General features: G+C 43.8%; 1 protein-coding gene across 2 annotated transcripts in view; it reads left to right on the top strand.

Annotated features, from left to right (window-relative positions):
• The first annotated feature begins 261 nt into the window (after nucleotides 1-261).
• The window catches only part of KCNQ4 (potassium voltage-gated channel subfamily Q member 4), a 336,458-nt gene continuing 314,698 nt past the window's right edge, over nucleotides 262-22,021 (top strand). For both annotated transcript variants that reach the window (XM_073571818.1, XM_073571809.1), the window contains exon 1: nucleotides 262-785. In XM_073571818.1, the coding sequence (XP_073427919.1) occupies nucleotides 517-785 (269 nt within the window). In that variant the 5' untranslated portion in view covers nucleotides 262-516. The remainder of the gene's footprint in view (nucleotides 786-22,021) is intronic.

Raw genomic sequence — 22,021 nt, 5'->3', positions numbered from 1 at the left:
GCTCACTAACCCCTTACCAGCTAGGCTATGAGGAAAGCCCGAATGCTGTGGGCACTGGGCAGTGTTTTTGGATTGATGGAGGCATGAGGAGGGATGGGTGAGCTCGGACAACAGCTGCATGAGGTAGAGCACAGGGTGGCAGTGCCCAGCGGGCGGGTACCACTTGCCCTGGTAGTAGTGGGCTGGGAGTAGTAGTCATAGGGGGGTGGCTTCAGTCATGAGGAGGCTGGTGCAGCACACTATGGGCTCGGGACAGCGGGAGACACGCTGAGTAGTATGTACCGAGCAGCTGGCGGGGTGGGCACCGGGTGGCAGCGCTGGGTCTCTCTAGCTCGTGTGGAGACGATAAGAAACTTTGCTCTGGAATGGAAGCGAAACTTTCCTCTCAGCGTCTCCTGCCCGCGCTCTCCTGCTCGCTGAACTTCCACACAGCGTGAGCGCCGCTACCTCTCTCCATCCTTCCCGTCTCCAGCGCACTGCCCGGTCCCCTGTGATGAGCTGAGACCCACACCGAGCATGGCAGTGGGGGCTCAGCCCCAGACAGACAATGGCCGGGTGCCGTCACTCTCACTGGCCCCTGTTACTGGTCAAGAGATGGAGTTCGTGGCCCTCACGGCTGTACAGACGGAGAGCGGCAGCCCCCGGCGCCTGGGACTATTGGGGACCCCGCTCCCGGGACCCCCGCGGAGTTCAGCGTCTCACAAGAGATACCGGCGGCTCCAGAACTATCTGTACAACGTGCTGGAGAGACCCCGTGGGTGGGCCTTCGTCTACCACGTCTTCATGTGAGTACCCTGTGCCCAGCTTAGCCTTCCCTGGCACTGCTATGGGGGTCGTAGTGCCCCGCACACAGCTTCTGTGTCTATTGGGGTCTGCAGACATTGTGTACTGTGTACCTAACCTAGGATGACTGGAGGGTGATCATGGGTGGGTGCAGGTTGCCAGCCTCTGCCCAGGCTCCTTACAGGGCACAATATGGGGGTCTACAGACATTGTGTACTGTGTATCTAACCTAGGAAGACTGGAGGGTGATCATGGGTGGGTGCAGGTTGCCAGCCTCTGCCCAGGCTCCTTACAGGGCACAATATGGGGGTCTACAGACATTGTGTACTGTGAACCTAACCTAGGATGACTGGAGGGTGATCATGGGTGGGTGCAGGTTGCCAGCCTCTGCCCAGGCTCCTTACAGGGCACAATATGGGGGTCTACAGACATTGTGTACTGTGTATCTAACCTAGGAAGACTGGAGGGTGATTATGGGTGGGTGCAGGTTGCCAGCCTCTGCCCAGGCTCCTTACAGGGCACAATATGGGGGTCTACAGACATTGTGTACTGTGTATCTAACCTAGGAAGACTGGAGGGTGATTATGGGTGGGTGCAGGTTGCCAGCCTCTGCCCAGGCTCCTTACAGGGCACAATATGGGGGTCTACAGACATTGTGTACTGTGAACCTAACCTAGGAAGACTGGAGGGTGATTATGGGTGGGTGCAGGTTGCCAGCCTCTGCCCAGGCTCCTTACAGGGCACAATATGGGGGTCTACAGACATTGTGTACTGTGAACCTAACCTAGGAAGACTGGAGGGTGATTATGGGTGGGTGCAGGTTGCCAGCCTCTGCCCAGGCTCCTTACAGGGCACAATATGGGGGTCTACAGACATTGTGTACTGTGAACCTAACCTAGGAAGACTGGAGGGTGATTATGGGTGGGTGCAGGTTGCCAGCCTCTGCCCAGGCTCCTAACAGGGCACAATATGGGGGTCTACAGACATTGTGTACTGTGAACCTAACCTAGGAAGACTGGAGGGTGATTATGGGTGGGTGCAGGTTGCCAGCCTCTGCCCAGGCTCCTTACAGGGCACAATATGGGGGTCTACAGACATTGTGTACTGTGTATCTAACCTAGGAAGACTGGAGGGTGATTATGGGTGGGTGCAGGTTGCCAGCCTCTGCCCAGGCTCCTTACAGGGCACAATATGGGGGTCTACAGACATTGTGTACTGTGAACCTAACCTAGGATGACTGGAGGGTGATTATGGGTGGGTGCAGGTTGCCAGCCTCTGCCCAGGCTCCTTACAGGGCACAATATGGGGGTCTACAGACATTGTGTACTGTGAACCTAACCTAGGAAGACTGGAGGGTGATCATGGGTGGGTGCAGGTTGCCAGCCTCTGCCCAGGCTCCTAACAGGGCACAATATGGGGGTCTACAGACATTGTGTACTGTGAACCTAACCTAGGAAGACTGGAGGGTGATTATGGGTGGGTGCAGGTTGCCAGCCTCTGCCCTGGCTCCTCACAGGGCACAATATGGGGGTCTATAGACATTGTGTACTGTGTACCTAACCTAGGATGACTGGAGGGTGATCATGGGTGGGTGCAGGTTGCCAGCCTCTGCCCAGGCTCCTAACAGGGCACAATATGGGGGTCTACAGACATTGTGTACTGTGTACCTAACCTAGGAAGACTGGAGGGTGATTATGAGTGGGTGCAGGTTGCCAGCCTCTGCCCTGGCTCCTCACAGGGCACAATATGGGGGTCTATAGACATTGTGTACTGTGTACCTAACCTAGGATGACTGGAGGGTGATCATGGGTGGGTGCAGGTTGCCAGCCTCTGCCCAGGCTCCTCACAGGGCACAATACGGGGTCTACAGACATTCTATACTGTGTATCTAACCTAGGATGACTGGAGGGTGATCATGGGTGGGTGCAGGTTGCCAGCCTCTGCCCAGGCTCCTTACAGGGCACAATATGGGGGTCTATAGACATTGTGTACTGTGTACCTAACCTAGGATGACTGGAGGGTGATCATGGGTGGGTGCAGGTTGCCATCCTCTGCCCAGGCTCCTCACAGGGCACAATATGGGGGTCTACAGACATTGTGTACTGTGTATCTAACCTAGGAAGACTGGAGGGTGATTATGGGTGGGTGCAGGTTGCCAGCCTCTGCCCAGGCGCCTTACAGGGCCCAATATGGGGGTCTACAGATATTGTATACTGTGTACCTAACCTAGGATGACTGGAGGGTGATCATGGGTGGGTGCAGGTTGCCAGCCTCTGCCCTGGCTCCTCACAGGGCACAATACGGGGGTCTACAGACATTGTGTACTGTGAACCTAACCTAGGATGACTGGAGGGTGATCATGGGTGGGTGCAGGTTGCCAGCCTCTGCCCAGGCTCCTCACAGGGCACAATACGGGGTCTACAGACATTGTATACTGTGTATCTAACCTAGGAAGACTGGAGGGTGATCATGGGTGTGTGCAGGTTGCCAGCCTCTGCCCAGGCTCCTTACAGGGCAGAATATGAGGGTCTACAGACATTGTATACTGTGAACTTAACCTAGGAAGACTGGAGGGTGATTATGGGTGGGTGCAGGTTGCCAGCCTTTGCCCAGGCTCCTTGCAGTGCACAATACGGGGTCTGCAGACATTGTATACTGTGTACCTAACCTAGGATGACTGGAGGGTGATCATGGGTGGGTGCAGGTTGCCAGCCTCTGCCCAGGCTCCTTGCAGGGCACAATACGGGGTCTGCAGACATTGTATACTGTGTACCTAACCTAGGATGACTGGAGGGTGATCACAGGTGGGTGCAGCTTGCCAGCCTCTGCCCAGGCTCATTACAGGACACAATACGGGGGTCTACAGACATTGTGTACTGTATTTCTAACATAGAATGACTGGAGGGTGATCATGGGTGGGTGCAGGTTGCCAGCCTCTGCCCAGGCTCCTTGCAGGGCACAATACTCTGTATCTAAAGGGGTTATCCATGACTCTACAATCAGGATAGGACATCAATGTTAGACTGGTCGGGGTCCAGGGTAAAGTGGTCTTGGCGCTCTCCACCTTTGATTACTGAGTACAGCTGTGTACTTTTTGCAACGTTTGTCCCATTTAGAAAGATCTCTGTCCTCCAGTTTCAGTTTGGTATACATATATATATATATATATATATATATATAAAAACAACTACATTCTGCGTTGCTCACCCTCCCCAGGTCCAGCTGTCAGTCTACACTGCTGCTCCTTGTGTCTGTTCTTGTCATATCAACAGAACTGAAGCCATTCAATCTGAGCACGTCCTGTCGTGAACTTGGACATAGTCGCTGAGCTCGACGATCATCTTCAGCGCTGTCGATGTGACCTCAGCGCTGAAGACAATAACAGACACAGGGAGCAGCGTCAGAGACTCAGCATTGGACCTGAGGACAATGAGTAAAGCAAAAGAAGTAAAGAAAAGAAAATATGACTTTGATTTGCTGTGCCTTTAAGGATTACCATAGCAACCAAGAAGCCATTCCCATTATCAGTGTTCTACAAATTCCAGTAGTGGAAAATGTTACAGCAGCTAATTTTTACGTTTATTATGTATAAAAACAATAAATAAATAGTACTTATGTGCTTTGCATGCCAATCATCTACACACAGGAAACAACTATTTACTGACTTTCTGGCAGCTTGTCTCAGTGAGGTGTCACCGTGTATCAATGTTCGGTCGGTGACCAGGATCTGGCTGCTGGGACATCCACAGTCTAAGGTGAAGTAGATCTACATATATAGGAGAAGAGCTGAAGAGGCAGCGTCTTCATTCTGGGCATTGCTGGAAGTTGGAGAGTTTGGGTCCAGCTATCAGATATGGATGGCATATCGTAGCCATGTGACTCCGTCGTTAGTCATTAGAATACCGCATTGATATGGAGCACAAGGAATAACAAGCCAGGGCTGGGGAGACTCCTTCATGTGGTGCAATACTGCTCTACTATAAGCCCCTGGGAACCAGCAGAGACTAGGTCAGCAGCATTTCTGTATTTTCGGCAGACGTTTACTTGTGATTATTTATTATATGTCTCAGCAGCATGTAGTTTAGAAGAAAGTGTCTTTTTACTCCTCTATCAGACATACTGTATATTTGTTACAGTCCCTATTAAGAGATCCCTCATTGCGTACCCCCTTCAATTGGCATAAGCCAAGACTAACACCCAGCTCATGCCTGGAGTACTTGAGAACAAGGCAAAGTCATTGATTGCACCTCGCACCTTGTCATGCTCATTGTGTCTCTGCAGGCGAAAAAAATGGCAAAACTAGCACGTCCTTCAATGTTACTTTACTTTGTACAAATTTTAGGAATAAATGGGTCCTCTTTTTAACTAGCTAATCAGAATCATTCATTTCTCCTGCAAGCAAGAATTACACTTCACCCATTATTTATTACTCATTATTTATTTTAGTTCTTGCTTATATAGCACAAACGTATTCCTTAGTGTAGTACAGAGATTGTCATCACTCTGATCAGTCCCTGTATTGCCCATCATGTCTTTTTTGAGTGTGATAAGAAACCAGAAAACCTAGAGGAAACTTACACAACATATGAACAACATATAAACTCCATGGAAATACTTAAAGTGAATCTGTCAGCCAGGTTTTGCTTTGTAATCTGAGAGCACCATTATGTAGGTACAGAGACCTTGGTTCCAGGGATGTGTAACTGACTGATCTGTGTTATGCTGTTTCAATACAATCTCTGTTTTCTCACTACGGGACAACTGGCCACTATGCCTCCTCGTCCAGCTATGTCCCCATTAGCAGCTTTCTGTTGCTGTACACTGTACAAAGAGACCTGCCAATCAGTGGTGTGGTTGGGGTTATACACAGCCCAGCATTCTTGAGCACTGCTAGATCTGCAGCAGAGAAAACTGATTATATCATAACTACTGCATACAGTAAACTAAGTGATACATTGACGGAATCAGGATCTCTGTCCCCACTTCATGCTGCTATCCAATTACACAGCAAAACTTGCTGACAGATTCCCTTTAAGTGGATTTGAATCCAGAACCCCATTGTTGCAATGCTTCAATAAATTTCACAGAGGAATCGGATAGTGGATGTTCTTCGAATGGAAAGATGCCAGAATTAAAGCTTTCTGCTGTGGTAAATAGCAAACCATATCAGTCAGCTCTCCTGATATGTTTGTGTAACCTCCACAATTTGAAAATGGCGCAGTAGCAGGTATCAGTGTGTATAGAGATCCGATAGCCGTTATTACGCAGGTGCTGGCAGCGCCATCTTGCTGGAGAAGAAAAAAAATGTCCTCCTTCAAAATGGCACTGCCCGCACCTGCGAAGTAGCAGCTCTAGGAGATTGCCGAGATCTACTGCGCAGGTGTCGCCATCTTGGAGGAGGAATTTGTTTTCTTCTCCAGCAAGATGGCGCTGCCAGCACCTGCGTAATAGCGGCTATCGGATCTCTATACACACTGATACCTGCTACTGCGCCATTTTCAAATTAATTTTTTCTTGTACATGCTCAATAATATCAAAAACAGTTATTACTAGGTCACTAAACTTGCAATTATTCTGCAGCGCAGTTGCCATGCTTGGCACTTGCCTGCCGAAGGGTTTTTTGTTTTCTTCAGTATGTGCAGATATTCATTATATAAACTAGGGGGCAGGTCAGTGAGGGATCAGTGATATGTCAGCAGGCTGCATTATGAATAGTTAATCAGACCACCACATAAAGACCCCCACAGAGGCCGCCCCGGAGGACGAGTATATCATTAACTAAAACTGTAAATAAATATTAAACAACCATAAGATGGATTTCATCAACCAAGGTATCATTATAATCAGTATAACGGCACTGACCTGACACTGTCTCTAGGTTACTGTGCACAGCCCTGCTGACAGGTTCCTTTTAAATGTTGCGTGCTAGTGTAAGGACTGAACTCAGGAGTTGAACCTGCCTAATACAGGGCAGGTGTTGGCAGTGCTATCTATGACAGTTGCATTTAGGTGGCTAGGTGCTGGTGGGTTGTCCATTCTGGCTCCCATCGACTTCCCAACCACAATTCACTTGCAGAGTATTGCTATATTGCCATATTGCCGTGGCAGCACGGGATCTACTGAAGACCTTTCACTGTAATTTATGTACTTCCTGTTGATGGTCTTCTTAGCAGATTGTAATCTGTACTTACTATATTTTACAATACTGAAGTAGTCCACAAGTAATCACACACGTTTTTACAAATTTAAAATAAAGTATGAAAATGATGATAAAAGCATAACCTTTTGTATCACCTCCCTTTTCTTAATACAAAATAAAAACATAAAAAATAAACATCTTTGAGATCACCGAGTCCTGTCTCTGAAAATCTAAAATAATTAAGCATTTTGATAATCAGCTTAAAGAAGTAAATCAAAATTGCTGTTTTCTTTGTCACTATACCCTTCTCTGAAATATGCAATAAAAAGCATAATTTTGTATATACTCAAACATTGTGCCAATACAAACAACAGCTTTCCATGCAAAAAAATGCTCCACTGACAGAAAGCATTTTACAAAGTTCAGAATTTTTTTTAACTACTAAAGTTAAAAAACAAACAAAAATGTTTTACAATTTAGTAGTGCTATATTTTTACTGACATGAACAATCGTGTTAATGGGTCATTTTTACTGCACAATGAACGCCAAAAAAGCAAAACCCTCCAAACATTGTCGGAATTGCATTGTTTGACATTTCTATGCCATTTGTGTTTTGTTTTCTTCTTTATTCAGGACACGATATGATAATATGAATGGTGTCATTCAAAACGTAGAGATGAGCGAATTTGTGACGATTCGATTCCGAATACGATCGGACTAGAATATTCTTTTTGCAATTTTCGTCGAACACAGCCGAACATCATTAAGGTCAATGGGAATAGAAATTACAGAATATGTTCGGAACCGATCATAAGACATATATTCAGCCCGAATAGTCTTCGAATATGGTATGAATTTGTCAAAATCAGATTCAGGGGCCAAAATACGACAGATTCGCTCATCTCTAAAAACTAGTACCGCACTAAACACGCCATCATATGGCTATTGCTACAATTGTCATAAACAAAAATTGTCCCTAGTAAGATGGGAGTTATGCATATTGCCAAATAATAACAACTCTGGAGCATCTTTCTTATAACTGACTTGTGCCCTTCCCTTCCTCCTCTATTCCACCTTGACATTTATCGTTGCATTGACAGCTGGATGTTGCCAGTTGAGGGTGAGTCTGACATTGTCCAATAAGTGCTAGTGCCAACCGGCAGAGCACCCTCTCACATTAAAAAAGGGAAAGGTCCCACCCGGCTTTCAATTTATTCATACATTTCTAGTTGGAATATTAGAAGAACAGGACATAAAGCTTTGAGAAAAGATGCTCTAAAGCTGTTATTTAGCAAGGAATACAATGATATAATATAACAAACGTAATGAAAAGTATCAGATCCTCTTTTTAATAGATATGTGGAAATGAGTGGTCTAAACTGGATAACTTCTTAACCTTATACATGGAAACAGTGTAAATGGAGGAGACTGCTCCTGTACCTAATATATTCCTGACTATCTGTATATTTATAACTTGTGTCGGCAAGCTTCTGCACAATGGTGGAACATGATTAGCACATATAGAAGAACTGATCAGCTGTGACAGTGCATACAGTGGATGCAGACGCTTTCACTTCCTTTCCTACATTACCTATGCTCCAGATAAAGTATGATGAGGCAGACTACAGAACATCTCTGCTCCCTCCTCTTCCAATAACAAGCATGTCAATAAGGGATGTGTGGTGGGAAATGGAAGCAGACTCTACAAAGACTCCGAGCTAGATTATGATACTGTAACTCCCCACAAACAGCAGCCGGAAAACTCATCTATTCATCCATCAAGTTCAGTTTTTTATCCTTTAAATAATGGAAAAATGTATCATATAAGTCAGTATACCTTTTAAATAAATACAGTGCATAATAAATGTAATAACTAATAAATACAAAATATTTTACTATCTACTAAACCTTACACTCCACTAAAAAATACCTGACTTTTTCACAGGCTGAAATGGCCAATTACAATATCCTGAGGAAGTGTCTCATACCTTTATAGGAGGTGTTATATATTTTTTATATACAGGTGCTTCTCACAAAATTAGAATATCATCAAAAAGTTAATTCATTTGATTAAATAGCTGGTGTTATAAAGTATTCTAATTTACTGAGATAATGACTTTTGAGTTTTCATTGGCTGTAAGCCATAATCATCAACATTAACAGAAATAAACACTTGAAATAGATCACTCTGCTTGTAATGACTCTATATAATGAGTTTCACTTTTTGTATTGAACAGGTGAAATAAATTACTTTTTGATGATATTCTAAGTTTGTGAGAAGCACCTGTTTTATAAAGTAAACTGTATCTTTTAGCTTCTTTATATTACTCAGTTTCTTGTACGACTGCTGGCCCTTTAAAAATTATTATTATTATTGAAAACACCATGTGCTAGAACGAGGATGTCATGAACTGCACCCCTGTCACCAATACTAAGCACTAGTGATGAGCGAGTAGCATTGTTGCTCGGGTCTCCCCGACCATGCTCGGGTGATCGGGAGTATTTTGGCGTGCTCCGAGATTTATTATTCCTCGTCTCAGCTGTATGATTTGCGACTTGTAGACCGGCTGAATACATGTGGGTATTCCCTAACAAACAGACAACCCCCACATGTATTCAGCCTGTCTACAAGTCGCAAATCATGCAGCTGAGACAACGAAATCTAAATCTCCGAGCACGCCAAAATAGTCGGAGACCACCCGAGCATGCTCAGGGAGACCCGAGCAACGAGTATACTCGCTCATCACTACTAAGCACCAGTACATTGGGGTAGATTTACCCATATAAATGGCTGTTTAATAGCTCTGTGATAAAGACTTGCGTCATATGGAGAAACCGGCTGAGATGTTTCATGCAGTGGTGCTGTTTTTTAGCTTCACAGACATATTTGTCAATGTCTGAAGAAAGGATTTTGTGTTAGAAAACTTGAGTGCATGTACAACAGATCTGAGCGTATGCTTATTTTAGAACAGTTGTTATTGTAAGAGACATTTATTAAGAGCCTGGGATAAAATATGTTATGGGGCTGAATGATGGCAGGAGCGGCCTGGCATCTAGAGGATGCACAGGAATCATGGTAACAACAAAATGTCAGTATTCCTCAAGGGGAAAAAAACGTTTCAAGACTTTTTATCATTTTGCAACAGTTGTAAGGTCCCATGACTGAAGTGCCATTGTCACCATGATTAGTGTTCTGTTAGTAGCTGTGTAGCCCTATATAAGTGTACTGCCATGTCTTTACAAAGAAGGCCAGGGATCTCAGGTTTTATTTACATGGTGATTCAAAAGTTTTCCAATATTGAAGGAAAAAAATAAAAAATTCTCATTTTTGATTACTAATCTCCACTGGACCTCTTGAAATACCTGCATCTTTTGTTGGGTAATCATATGGGCTAATATCAGGTACCTTCCCTGCATCCATTAGTATACGTGCTGCACATCTGGTTCAGCATCAGTGTCTGGCATATTGCATACTGCAATTTATTACCACTGATGTTTGGCACACTAATCATAAAGGGGTAGTCTGGAACCTAAAAAGTCCTTTATAACTATCAATCTCTACACACTAACCACTTTTGTAGTTAGCTTTATTATACAATCCCTTACATTTCTCCCTATGTAACGAATCCCAAAATGTGTTTTTTTTACTTCAGTTCCTGCTACATTGTGTTCGAGATGAGTCTCAAATGAGACGTCACAAGAGGCTAGAACTGCACTCACTTCCCAGCAATGTCTATTGCCACTTCTAGATAAGGACGTCATTGAGTAGCGTTGCGGTTACTTTCTACAGTTTCTTGCATCGCCGCCCTCTGAAAATGTCCTGGATTCATGGTGATAGACACTGTGGAAGAGGTGAGTGCAGCGCCAGCATCTGCTTTTATCTTTGCCACCAATGCCACCCCACAGCTTCTAGCAGTGCCCTCAAATGAATCGTCATGGGGGTGGGATTAATAGTAGCTGTGTGAGTGACATCAGCACTACCCAACAGCTTCTAGCACTGCCCTCAAACTAATTGTCATGAGGGGGAGGCGCTGGTGTCACACACTACCTCTACCTATGCTCCCTGATAGCGTCTTCATGCAAATTAGAAGCAGTGACGGATTTTATTGGCATGAAAATGAATCCAGTACACCTTCAGAGTGCAGCGATACAAGAACTTTAATAAGTAACTAAAGGGCCTCCCCCCGATGACGTCCAAGTTGATTGCGCGGACTGTTAGCACATTCTGTTTGTCTATTTCCCTATCATCTGCTCCTTTAACTATTTATCTCCCTGTGAGGAGTATTTTGACTGTTAAATTATTAACTCTTGCTCTGCCTTTCTTGCATCACTGCATCCCACAACCTGCTTACAGCTGTAGTAAGATGCACCCAGTTCATTAAGAGGCTCACACCACTTAATGAATTAGTCGTACTTTGCAAATACCGTGTGCCACCACCAGAAATGTTACTCCAGTCAGGGGCTGCGGTTCACTTCTAGTGTGATTTTCGGCACTAAAGTGATGTAAATTTTGAAGAACTTGTAGTGTGGCTTTTACCATGATCCATCCTGTACCAGTTCCATCTATTTCGATGTAGTTGGTTGGGACTGGTGTAAAAACACAAAAAGCCAGTATATTTTTGTGCAACATTTAAAGATGTTTTAGGACAGTGGTCCCCAACCTTTTTTGCACCAGGGACCGGTTTCAAGCAAGACCATTCTTCCATGGCCCGGCAGGGCGGGGATGGAGGTGTGGCAGGGGTGGGGCTTTGGTCATAAGTGGGCGGGGCTATGGACACGGTTGTAGTGTAGCAGTGCATACTTATAATTAAATAACATTTATAATGTGACTCAACTCACCATAGGTTTTAAATAAGTGCTCCATCACCCCCTTCTCCCCATCATTGCCTTCACCCCATCACTCCCTTCTCCCCATCATTGCCTTCACCCCATCACTCCCTTCTCCCCATCATTGCCTTCACCCCATCACTGCTGTCTCTCTATCATTGCCTTCACCCCATCACTGCCGTCTCTCCATCATTGCCTTCACCCCATCACTCCCTTCTCCCCATCATTGCCTTCACCCCATCACTGCTGTCTCCCCATCATTGCCTTCACCCCATCACTCCCCTCTCCCCATCATTGCCTTCACCCCATCACTCCCCTCATGGCCTTCTCCTCATGTCCCCATCTCCTCCAGGGCCAGGCTACACAAACACAGACCAACACACACACACACACACAGACAGACATACATACACACACACACATTATACATACACACACACACCACCTCTCTCCTCTCACCTGCCCGCCGCCCGCGCTTCCTCGCTCTGACACAGCAGCGGCCACGCTCCTCTCTGTGTCAGTCAGAGACAGGAAGCGCGGGCGGCGGGCAGGAAGCTGGACGGGTCCTTGCAGCTCCGCTCCTGCTATTCCCTCTTGCAGGCAGCGGAGCTGCTTGATCGCTCCCTGGCCGCCGTTAAGAACTGCTGCGCGCCGCCCCAGCCCCCGCTACGCCACTGACTGCCCCTGGCTCCCCTTGTGTCCGCGGACCGGCAAGGGCACTGCAGCGGCCCAGTGCTGGGCCGCGGACCGGCGGTTGGGGACCCCTGTTTTAGGACATAATCTGGCAATAACCTCATCATGAATTTTACCCTACATGTACCATAATTCCTGGTTAGATTCACATCCGCTTAGTCCACCTACTAGACCAAAAACATGATGCCATTGACATTATATTTTATCAGCTACAGACTGAATATCATCGGAATTGAATGTTACCAGAGAGTCTGTTGTCACTTGATCCACCACGAAAAGGGAGAACACATTTGGTAATGAAAGTATATTAGACTAGATAGCATTTTTTTTAGCATTGGACAAACCCTTTAAGGTGGTATACTGATGATGATGAATAATGATATTTAAAGAAGGCCTGCCAGATTTCTCAAAATATCTGTTTCATGAAAAATTTGAATTTACCATGAAATAACATTTCTGGAGCATCATTACTCTAGTGCTAGCAGTTGTTGGCAAGTCTAAGTTTACTCTGGCATCTAATTGGCGCTGCCAGTGTGGCCTATTGACAAGCTAAATTTAATTATATCTAGGAGGACTAAGAGAGAAATGGCAGAACACTAAGTTATAAAAAATGGTGCTCAAGAATTATTTTTTAAGGAATGCAAATATTTATATAAACAGACATCTTTGGAGAGGTGTGCTTGTTTTTGATGTACTGTATTCCGATACATCAGTTTTTTCGGATTATAAGACGCAACCCAAATTTTGAGGAGAAAAATATCAATTTTTTTTTAATAAAATGGTGGTGATTATTATAATCCATGCGTCTTATTGCTTACCAGGGGTGATGGCTGCGGTGAAGCGGGGTACCAGGGACGCTGTTGGAGGAGGCAGGAGTGGGGTGATGCTGCAGGCTAGAATGAGGGGGCGTTCTGATGTGCGGTGCGCCACTACAGGTGTCTGGCGCCGCTGCGGGTGTCTGGCGCCACTGCGGGTGCAATGCGGCCCTACGGGGGTGTCCAGCGTTGTCGGGGCTCTGCCGACATTTTGTGAAAAGCCAGAGCCCTGGTGGTTCCATGGTTTCCTGTGCGGTGGACTCCGGGAAAATGGCCGCCGGGGGGTGGTGCATACGCAGATGGAGATCTTGGCACCAAGATCTCGAGAGATGAGATTTCAGAGCTCAAATGTCATCTCTTGAGATCTTGGTGCCGAGATCTCCATCTGCGCATGCGCTGCCCCGGCGGCCATTTTCCCAGAGTCCACCGCACGGGAAAATATGGAACTGCCAGGGCTCTGGCCTTTCACAAAATTCGGCAGAGCCCCGACAGCGCAAGAGACCCCCGCAGCAGCATCAGGCATCAACGTCAGACACCCTCTTAGCACTGCTGGGCACCCGCAGCACCGCCGGACACCCCCTCATCCCAGCCTGCAGCAATGGTACCGGTAAGGTATATACGCATTATAAGATGCACTTCCATTTCCCCCCCCAAATTTGGGGAAAAAAAAGTGTGTGTTATAATCCAAAAAATATGGTAATTTGTGAACTTTGTGAACAAAAATACTAACCCAATCATTTTAAATTACAAAGTTTTTATTTTCAAAGTGGGACTTGTGTTATGTATTGTACGTCTTTGCTTATGACTACAGCCATTTCCACTGCTCATGTAACTATCTGTACATTTTCAGTATCCTGTTTGAGCTTATATTCAAATCCTGGAAAGATAAATACAGCTATGAAAGAAACTTGACCGAGGTGCATTTACATAGGGGACAGCCATGCCTGCAGAAGTAAGTGAAATGCGTGGTACACCCAAGTCATGCCCTGATGTGGTTAGAAAGAGATTGACGTGTTCACAGTCACAAAGCCTGAATTCCTACTCACACAGCGCTGTGGTGTGTGGATCCTAAGAAAACAAATAATAAGTATCATTTATCAATTATCTTTTTATGGTAATATTGGTCACTATGTCTGTCATTTATTTACCAAAGACTTTTAGAACAGGTATAATTAATCATATGTGTTCTACACTTTGGAAGGCAACACTCAAAATAAAAATAAATTAGCATTTGAGGAAAAAATAATTTTTATTTATGTAGCATCAACATATTCCAATGCACTGTACGTGTACAAATAATATCAGACTTTACATAGTACCATGTAGATCAACAATTCAAACAAGAAGAGTGAGGGCCCTGTTCACAAGAGCTTATACTCTTTAAGGAAATATCAGAGACATAAAAGGTTAAAAGTGTTCTTATTGTATGCAGCCATCATTATAATAAATCCACTTCTCTGTGATGTCACCACTCTTCAGACTCTCTTGGTCACAGTGTGCTACATGCGAGAGCAGGAAGCCTCTTTTAGGCTGTGTTCACGTGTTGCGTTTTTGCGGCTTTTTATATGCAAATTAAAAGCTGCGTTTTACAGTACCAGCAAAGCCCATGAGATTTCAGAAATCTCATGCATAAACGTTGGTTTTATTTTCCTGACTGATTTGGAAAATTGCTGTGTATTTGCAAAGTGCCACATGTCACTTTCAGAGTTTTCGCAGCGTTATTTCACCCATAGGAAACAATGAGTAAGTGCAAAAACGCAGCAAAAAATGCAGGTATCAGGTTTTGCTGCAAAAATCTTAAGGAAGATCTTCATGAATTTTTTTTTTTTGGGGGGGGGGAGGCACTAAACTTTTTCAGCATGCACAAGAGACAACAAAAATGCAGCAAAAAAAAACCCCACAACAAATATGCAGCAAAACTGGCTTTTTTTGTAGCAGCTTCAAGCATATTCTCTGCCTGCAGAAGAAAAACACAGCAAAAATGCCACCCGTGAACATAGCCTTACAATATAAGCCTATGGAGTCTTGTTCTGGTGTGCCATGGACTTACATTGTAAAAGCAACTTCTGGGTCACACAGAGCACAGTGTGACCCAGAGAGTCTGAAGAGCCGTGACATCACAGAGAAGTGGATACCCTTATTTATTGTGATGGCTCTGCTGCTAATTTTCCAAATTTAAATACATATTTAAATTATATTTAACCTTGAATTTACATCTTGCTAGATAGGGTGTGTGCAATACTACATGATGTATGGGCAATGGTTAGGTGCTGGCATCTCCTTTTTGTGATAATAGCTTATTACAAGGGGTATTAAAAGCTGAAACATAGATATACAGTTGTGGCCAAAAGTATTGACACCCCTGCAATTCTGTCAGATAATACTCAGTTTCTTCCTGAAAATGATTGCAAACACAAATTCTTTGGTATTATTATCTTCATTTAATTTGTCTTCAATTAAAAAACACAAAAGAGAATGAAGCAAAAAGCAAAACATTGATCATTTCACACAAAACTCCAAAAATGGGCCAGACAAAAGTATTGGCACCCTCAGCCTAATACTTGGTTGCACAACCTTTAGCCAAAATAACTGCGACCAACCGCTTCCGTAACCATCAATGAGTTTCTTACAATGCTCTGCTGGAATTTTAGACCATTCTTCTTTGGCAAACTGCTCCAGGTCCCTGATATTTGAAGGGTGCCTTCTCCAAACTGCCATTTTTAGATCTCTCCACAGGTGTTCTATGGGATTCAGGTCTGGACTCATTGCTGGCCACCTTAGAAGTCTCCAGTGCTTTCTCTCAAACCATTTTCTAGTGCTTTTTGAAGTGTGTTTTGGGTCATTGTTCTGCTGGAAGACCCATGACCTCTGAGGGAGACCCAGCTTTCTCACACTGGGCCCTACATTATGCTGCAAAATTTGTTGGTAGTCTTCGGACTTCATAATGCCATGCACACGGTCAAGCAGTCCAGTGCCAGAGGCAGCAAAGTAACCCCAAAACATCAGGGAACCTCCACCATGTTTGATTGTAGGGACCGTGTTCTTTTCTTTGAATGCCTCTTTTTTTCTCCTGTAAACTCTATGATGATGCCTTTGCCCAAAAAGCTCTACTTTTGTCTCATCTGACCAGAGAACATTCTTCCAAAACATTTTAGGCTTTTTCAGGTAAGTTTTGGCAAACTCCAGCCTGGCTTTTTTATGTCTCGGGGTAAGAAGTGGGGTCTTCCTGGGTCTCCTACCATACAGTCCCTTTTCATTCAGACGCCGACGGATAGTACGGGTTGACACTGTTGTACCCTCGGACTGCAGGGCAGCTTGAACTTGTTTAGATGTTAGTCGAGGTTCTTCATCCAACATCCGCACAATCTTGCGTTGAAATCTCTTGTCAATTTTTCTTTTCTGTCCACATCTAGGGAGGTTAGCCACAGTGCCGTGGGCTTTAAATTTCTTGATGACACTGTGCACGGTAGACACAGGAACATTCAGGTCTTTGGAGATGGACTTATAGCCTTGAGATTGCCCATGCTTCCTCACAATTTGGTTTCTCAAGTCCTCAGACAGTTCTTTGGTCTTCTTTCTTTTCTCTATGCTCAATGTGGTACACACAAGGACACAGGACAGAGGTTGAGTCAACTTTAATCCATGTCAACTGGCTGCAAGTGTGATTTAGTTATTGCCAACACCTATTAGGTGCCACAGGTAAGTTACCGGTGCTGTTAATTACACAAATTAGAGAAGCATCACATGATTTTTCGAACAGTGCCAATACTTTTGTCCACCCTCTTTTTTATGTTTGGTGTGGAATTATATCCAATTTGGCTTTAGGACAATTCTTTTTGTGTTTTTTCATTTAAGACAAATTAAATGAAGATAATAATACCAAAGAATTTGTGTTTGCAATCATTTTCAGGAAGAAACTGAGTATTATCTGACAGAATTGCAGGGGTGTCAATACTTTTGGCCACAACTGTATTTATAAGGTCGTAGTCACACGAGCGATGATGCTCTCAAGTGAGTGAATCGGGACGATTATGCTAATGACACTTGGCTCAAACTCTTTCAGACTATGAGCCGAGTGTCATCTTAGTGAGATCCGATTCTCTGACATGCGAGAATTGAAGCACAGGTGTGTAGAAGACGGAGAACTTATGGTAATTTCTCCATCTTCTCAATTGTCCAATTCCGCGGATGACATCCGAGTGCAGTCCGATGTTTCACATGCTGACTTGTATGGCTGCATATGATCCAAAGTCTGGAGCTACCCGCAGCATGCTATGATTGTTTTCTCATACCAAGTCAGCATGAGAAAAAAATAGCAGATCTGCACTGCCCCTAGTATAACATTAGAGCGAGTGCTATGTAATAAATTATCGGATAGCACAAGGCCATCCATGTTATTTGGTCGTGTGAGCGAGCCCAAGCAGACTTGTGGCGTAGAGATAAAAATGGGGTAATTTAACTAAATGTAGTGGAGGGGAAAAGGAGTGTGTAGTAACCAAACTCCAGAGACATATTGATAGGGAATTTAGATTGTGAGCCCCATTGGGGACAGTGATGATAGTGTATGTGAAGCGCTGCAGAATAAGATAGCGCTATACAGTGTGTATGGAAAGTATTCAAACCCCTTTACATTTTTCACTCTTTGTTTCATTGCAGCCATTTGGTAAATTCAAAAAAGTTAATTTTTTTCTCATTAATGTACACTCTGCACCCCATCTTGACTGAAAAAAAACATAAACGTAGACATTTTTGCAAATTTATTAAAAAAGAAAAACTGAAATATCACATGGTCATAAGTATTCAGACCCTTTGCTCAGACACTCATATTTAAGTCACATGCTGTCCATTTCCTTGTGATCCTCCTTGAGATGGTTCTACTCCTTTATTGGAGTCCAGCTGTGTTTAATTAAACTGATGGAATTTGATTTGTAAATGCACACACACCTGTCTATATAAGACCTCACAGCTCACAGTGCATGTCAGGCCAAATGAGAATCATGAGGTCAAAGGAATTGGCCATGGAGCTCAGAGACAGAATTGTGGCAAGGCACAGACCTGGGCAAGGTTACAAAAGAATTTCTGCAGTACTCAAGGTTCCTAAGAGCACAGTGGCCTTAAATGGAAGAAGTTTGGGACCACCAGAAGTCTTCCTTGACCTGGCCGTTCAGCCAAACTGAGCAATCATGGGAGAAGAGCCTTGGTGAGAGAGGTAAAGAAGAACCCCAAGATCACTGTGGCTGTGTTCCACAGATGCAGTAGGGAGATAGGAGAAAATTCCACAAAGTCAACTATCACTGCAGCCCTCCACCAGTCGGGTCTTTATGACAGAGTGGCCCGACGGAAGCCTCTCCTCAGTGCAAGACATATGAAAGCCTACATAGAGTTTGCTATAAAACAAATGAAGGACTCCCAGACTATGAGAAATAAGATTCTCTGGTCTGATGAGAGGAAGATGGAACTTTTTGGTGATAATTCTAAGCAGTATGTGTGGAGAAAACCAGGCACTGCTCATCACCTGCCCAATACAATCCCAACAGTGAAACATGGGGGTGTTTTTCAGTTGCAGGGACAAGACGACTGGTTGCAATTGAAGGAAACATGAAGGCGGCCAAGAACAGAGATATCCTGGATGAAAACCTCTTCCAGAGTTCTCTGTACCTCAGACTTGACCGAAGGTTCATCTTCCAACAAGACAATGACCCTAAGCACATAGCTAAAAGAGTGGCTTCAGAACAACTCTGTGACCATTCTGGTGGCACCTCACATCTTCTGACGACCTTTTGAAAAATGAGAATGGATTGGATGCAATGGACAAATGATTCACTTTTACCTAGCACTAGTTTTATCTTCCCAATGCATTCTGTAGTGATTTTTTTAATCAACACTAAAATAGTGCTGATGAAGGACTCAATTTCCCTGCATGTTATAGATAGGCATAAACTAAGGTAAGGTAGCTCTGTGTGCAAGGACCACACAAATAGCTGTTGTTACCCGTGAATTTTAAGGGTATGTTCCCACGATCAGTTAGTGCTGCGGGTTGGACACTACGTACATCCGGAGTGTCCAACACGCAGTGTCCAGATTTTACAGCATATTGGATGGAATTTCATGAAATCCCATGTCCACTATGGTGCACCGACACCTGCGGCTCACCCGCGGAGACAGACATGCGGCGCGTCTTTCCAGACCGCAGCATGTCTATTTATCTTGCTGAGACGCAAGATAAATGTCACCCATACAGTGTATTGGACGCGGTGATTCCGCACGGTTCAATGAACACATGCTGAATCACATGTTTTCAAAAGCCGGCAGCGCTTTGGACACAGCGGACATGTGCTGCGTCCAAAGCGCTGCCTAATACTGAACATTTTCACATACCCTAAGGTGTATGTTTCTAACTTGCACGCCTAGGTTTTGCTCAATTTTTATTGCAGTTTTAATTTGGCATTTAATGTGTAAGCCATAGCAAATAAAGGGTCAAAGTATTTTCCAGCATTGATTCCAACAATGATTGAGTAGTGATAATGGAGAAATTACTGAATAATTAATCATAATGGTACTTGTAAAACATCTTCCTAGTGTTAAATGTTGCTATTGCTATAGAAGAACTAAACTTATAAAGTTAAATCAGAATTGCAACTAGAAACTTTCTTGTACTGTAATCTTCCACTGTCTATAGGATTTATGACTGTCCCATATATAGTTAGCGCGCGATGGATGCACACACGTGTGCACTATAACTCCATTCACACAGGAGAATCGGTGGTTACAGCGGTGGGATCCCTGTTGAGATATATATATATATATATATATATATATATATATTGATGACCCACGTAATGGGTAGCTGATAAATAATCTTTATTGTAAAACTGCAATTTTATATCTGAGCATAGTTGAAAGTGACACTGTGTATGCAAAGATTTCCAGGTCATTAAAGGGGTTAGCTCAAGTTCATAAATGAATAAAATTGCAAAGTACTTAACTCTTATTGAAAATCCTCTCTGCTCAAGAATGGAGGGATTTTTTATTCTGTTACATACTGTACTACTTGTCGCCTAGATCAGGGTTCCCCAACTCCAGTCCTCAAGGCCCACCAACAGGTCATGTTTTTAGGATTTCCTTTGTATTGCACAGGTGAAGCAATTATCACCTGAGCAATACTAAGGAAATCCTGAAAACATGATCTGTTGGTGGGCCTTGAGGACTGGAGTTGGGGAACCCTGGCCTAGACTACCAGCCTCCCTGCAGTCCCAGCCTGGATCGGATGCATGCTATGCCTGATGCAGAGACCTGAGTAGTCTCGATAGCTTGCAATGTGTTACCATCTTTTCAGTTAGCCATTAAAAGGTATCAACCACTGAGGACTCTCAAAAGTTGATATTTTTCTACTTAATGGCTAACACGGTACAAAGATATATTTTTCCTGTATCAAAAAAAAATCTAGGAAGTTTTGATATAATCTTTATCATAGGGTCTTTGTATTATTCCAGATTCAGAAAAATGTATATTATGTCAAGTAAAAAATACGGAAGTGCTCCCCAGGATCGGGAATGGGGACAAATTACCCTCCCGCATCTGGCTTATTGCAGCAGTTGTGGAAGTCGCCACAATAGGACAAGGAGATTGAGAAGGTGTTCTCCTGGGTACAATAGCAGATATTCTGACTTCTTAAACATTACTGCTTACACAACGTTCAAAGTACAATCCCATGGGGCGAAAATGCAGCGGATTTTCACAGCAGATTTGCATGCGATAATTTTGCTATGTATTACAGTCTTGTGCATGAGATTTATACATTGGGTAAAAAAAATTTGCATCATAATTTCGACAATTTGTGTTGCGGCTATCACACCAGATTTAACCGTTTCCGGTGTGTAGGGTGAGATGTGTAGAGGTGGCACAGAATTTGTGCAACTATTTGCAAAGAGTTTTATGCAGAACATCCTCTACAATGTATTCCCATGAAGGGAATATGCAAAGGGCATGTGTGGTCCATTGGTATTGAAAATGCCAGTGAGATTCACCATGACAAATTTCACTAGGCTGGACTCGTAATAGTCTAAAATTACAAATTGTATTGGTGACGGTTTTGCCAGACATTCTCTATTGACTTTATTTAATTGAAAATCGCATATGAGAAATGCGATTGTGTTTTTTTTTTAAAGCCACAGTCCTAGCGAAATGGATCTAAAATTGTGTATTTCATGTAACTGCAGTCATTAGAAAAAAGTTCTTTTGCAGCACTATCACTGACATGTGTAAATGTATCTTAATATATAAACAAAAAGTCAATAAAGGTATTGATGCTGTACTGACCAAGGGTTTTTCTTTTATTCACATATTAGGGTATACCAGTGATGTCTACATACTTGTTTTGTCAATAAAACAAATACAATACGGTTGGAAGCAGAAAAGACATAGCCCCGATTCATGACATTTCAGACGAAAGAAACCCTGCCACTTTCCATAAGGTTGATGGGCATGTGTAGCCATGCCCTAGTCTTTTCTGACTCCTCAGCCCATTTTGGTGGATTGGCTTGAAACTAGCATGAAAATGATAAAAGTCCCAGAATTTTTGCACAACTCCCATAAAGTGTTTACACCAGCTTTCTGGTCTAAACACTTCAATGTATCAGCCCCAAAGTTCTTTTTGGGAATACTAGATAGATAGAACATATTGATATTTATATATTACCCACTTTGTGACCACCCATATTAAATTTATATCAACAGTGGTTGGGCATTGCTCATCATTGACCTA

This window comes from Dendrobates tinctorius, unplaced genomic scaffold (genome assembly GCF_039654945.1).
Source record: "Dendrobates tinctorius isolate UK_male_01 unplaced genomic scaffold, ASM3965494v1 ptg000007l, whole genome shotgun sequence".
NCBI lineage: Eukaryota > Metazoa > Chordata > Amphibia > Anura > Dendrobatidae > Dendrobates > Dendrobates tinctorius.
The sequence above is the reverse complement of the archived record's forward strand: the minus strand, read 5'-3'. Positions and strand labels throughout refer to the sequence as shown.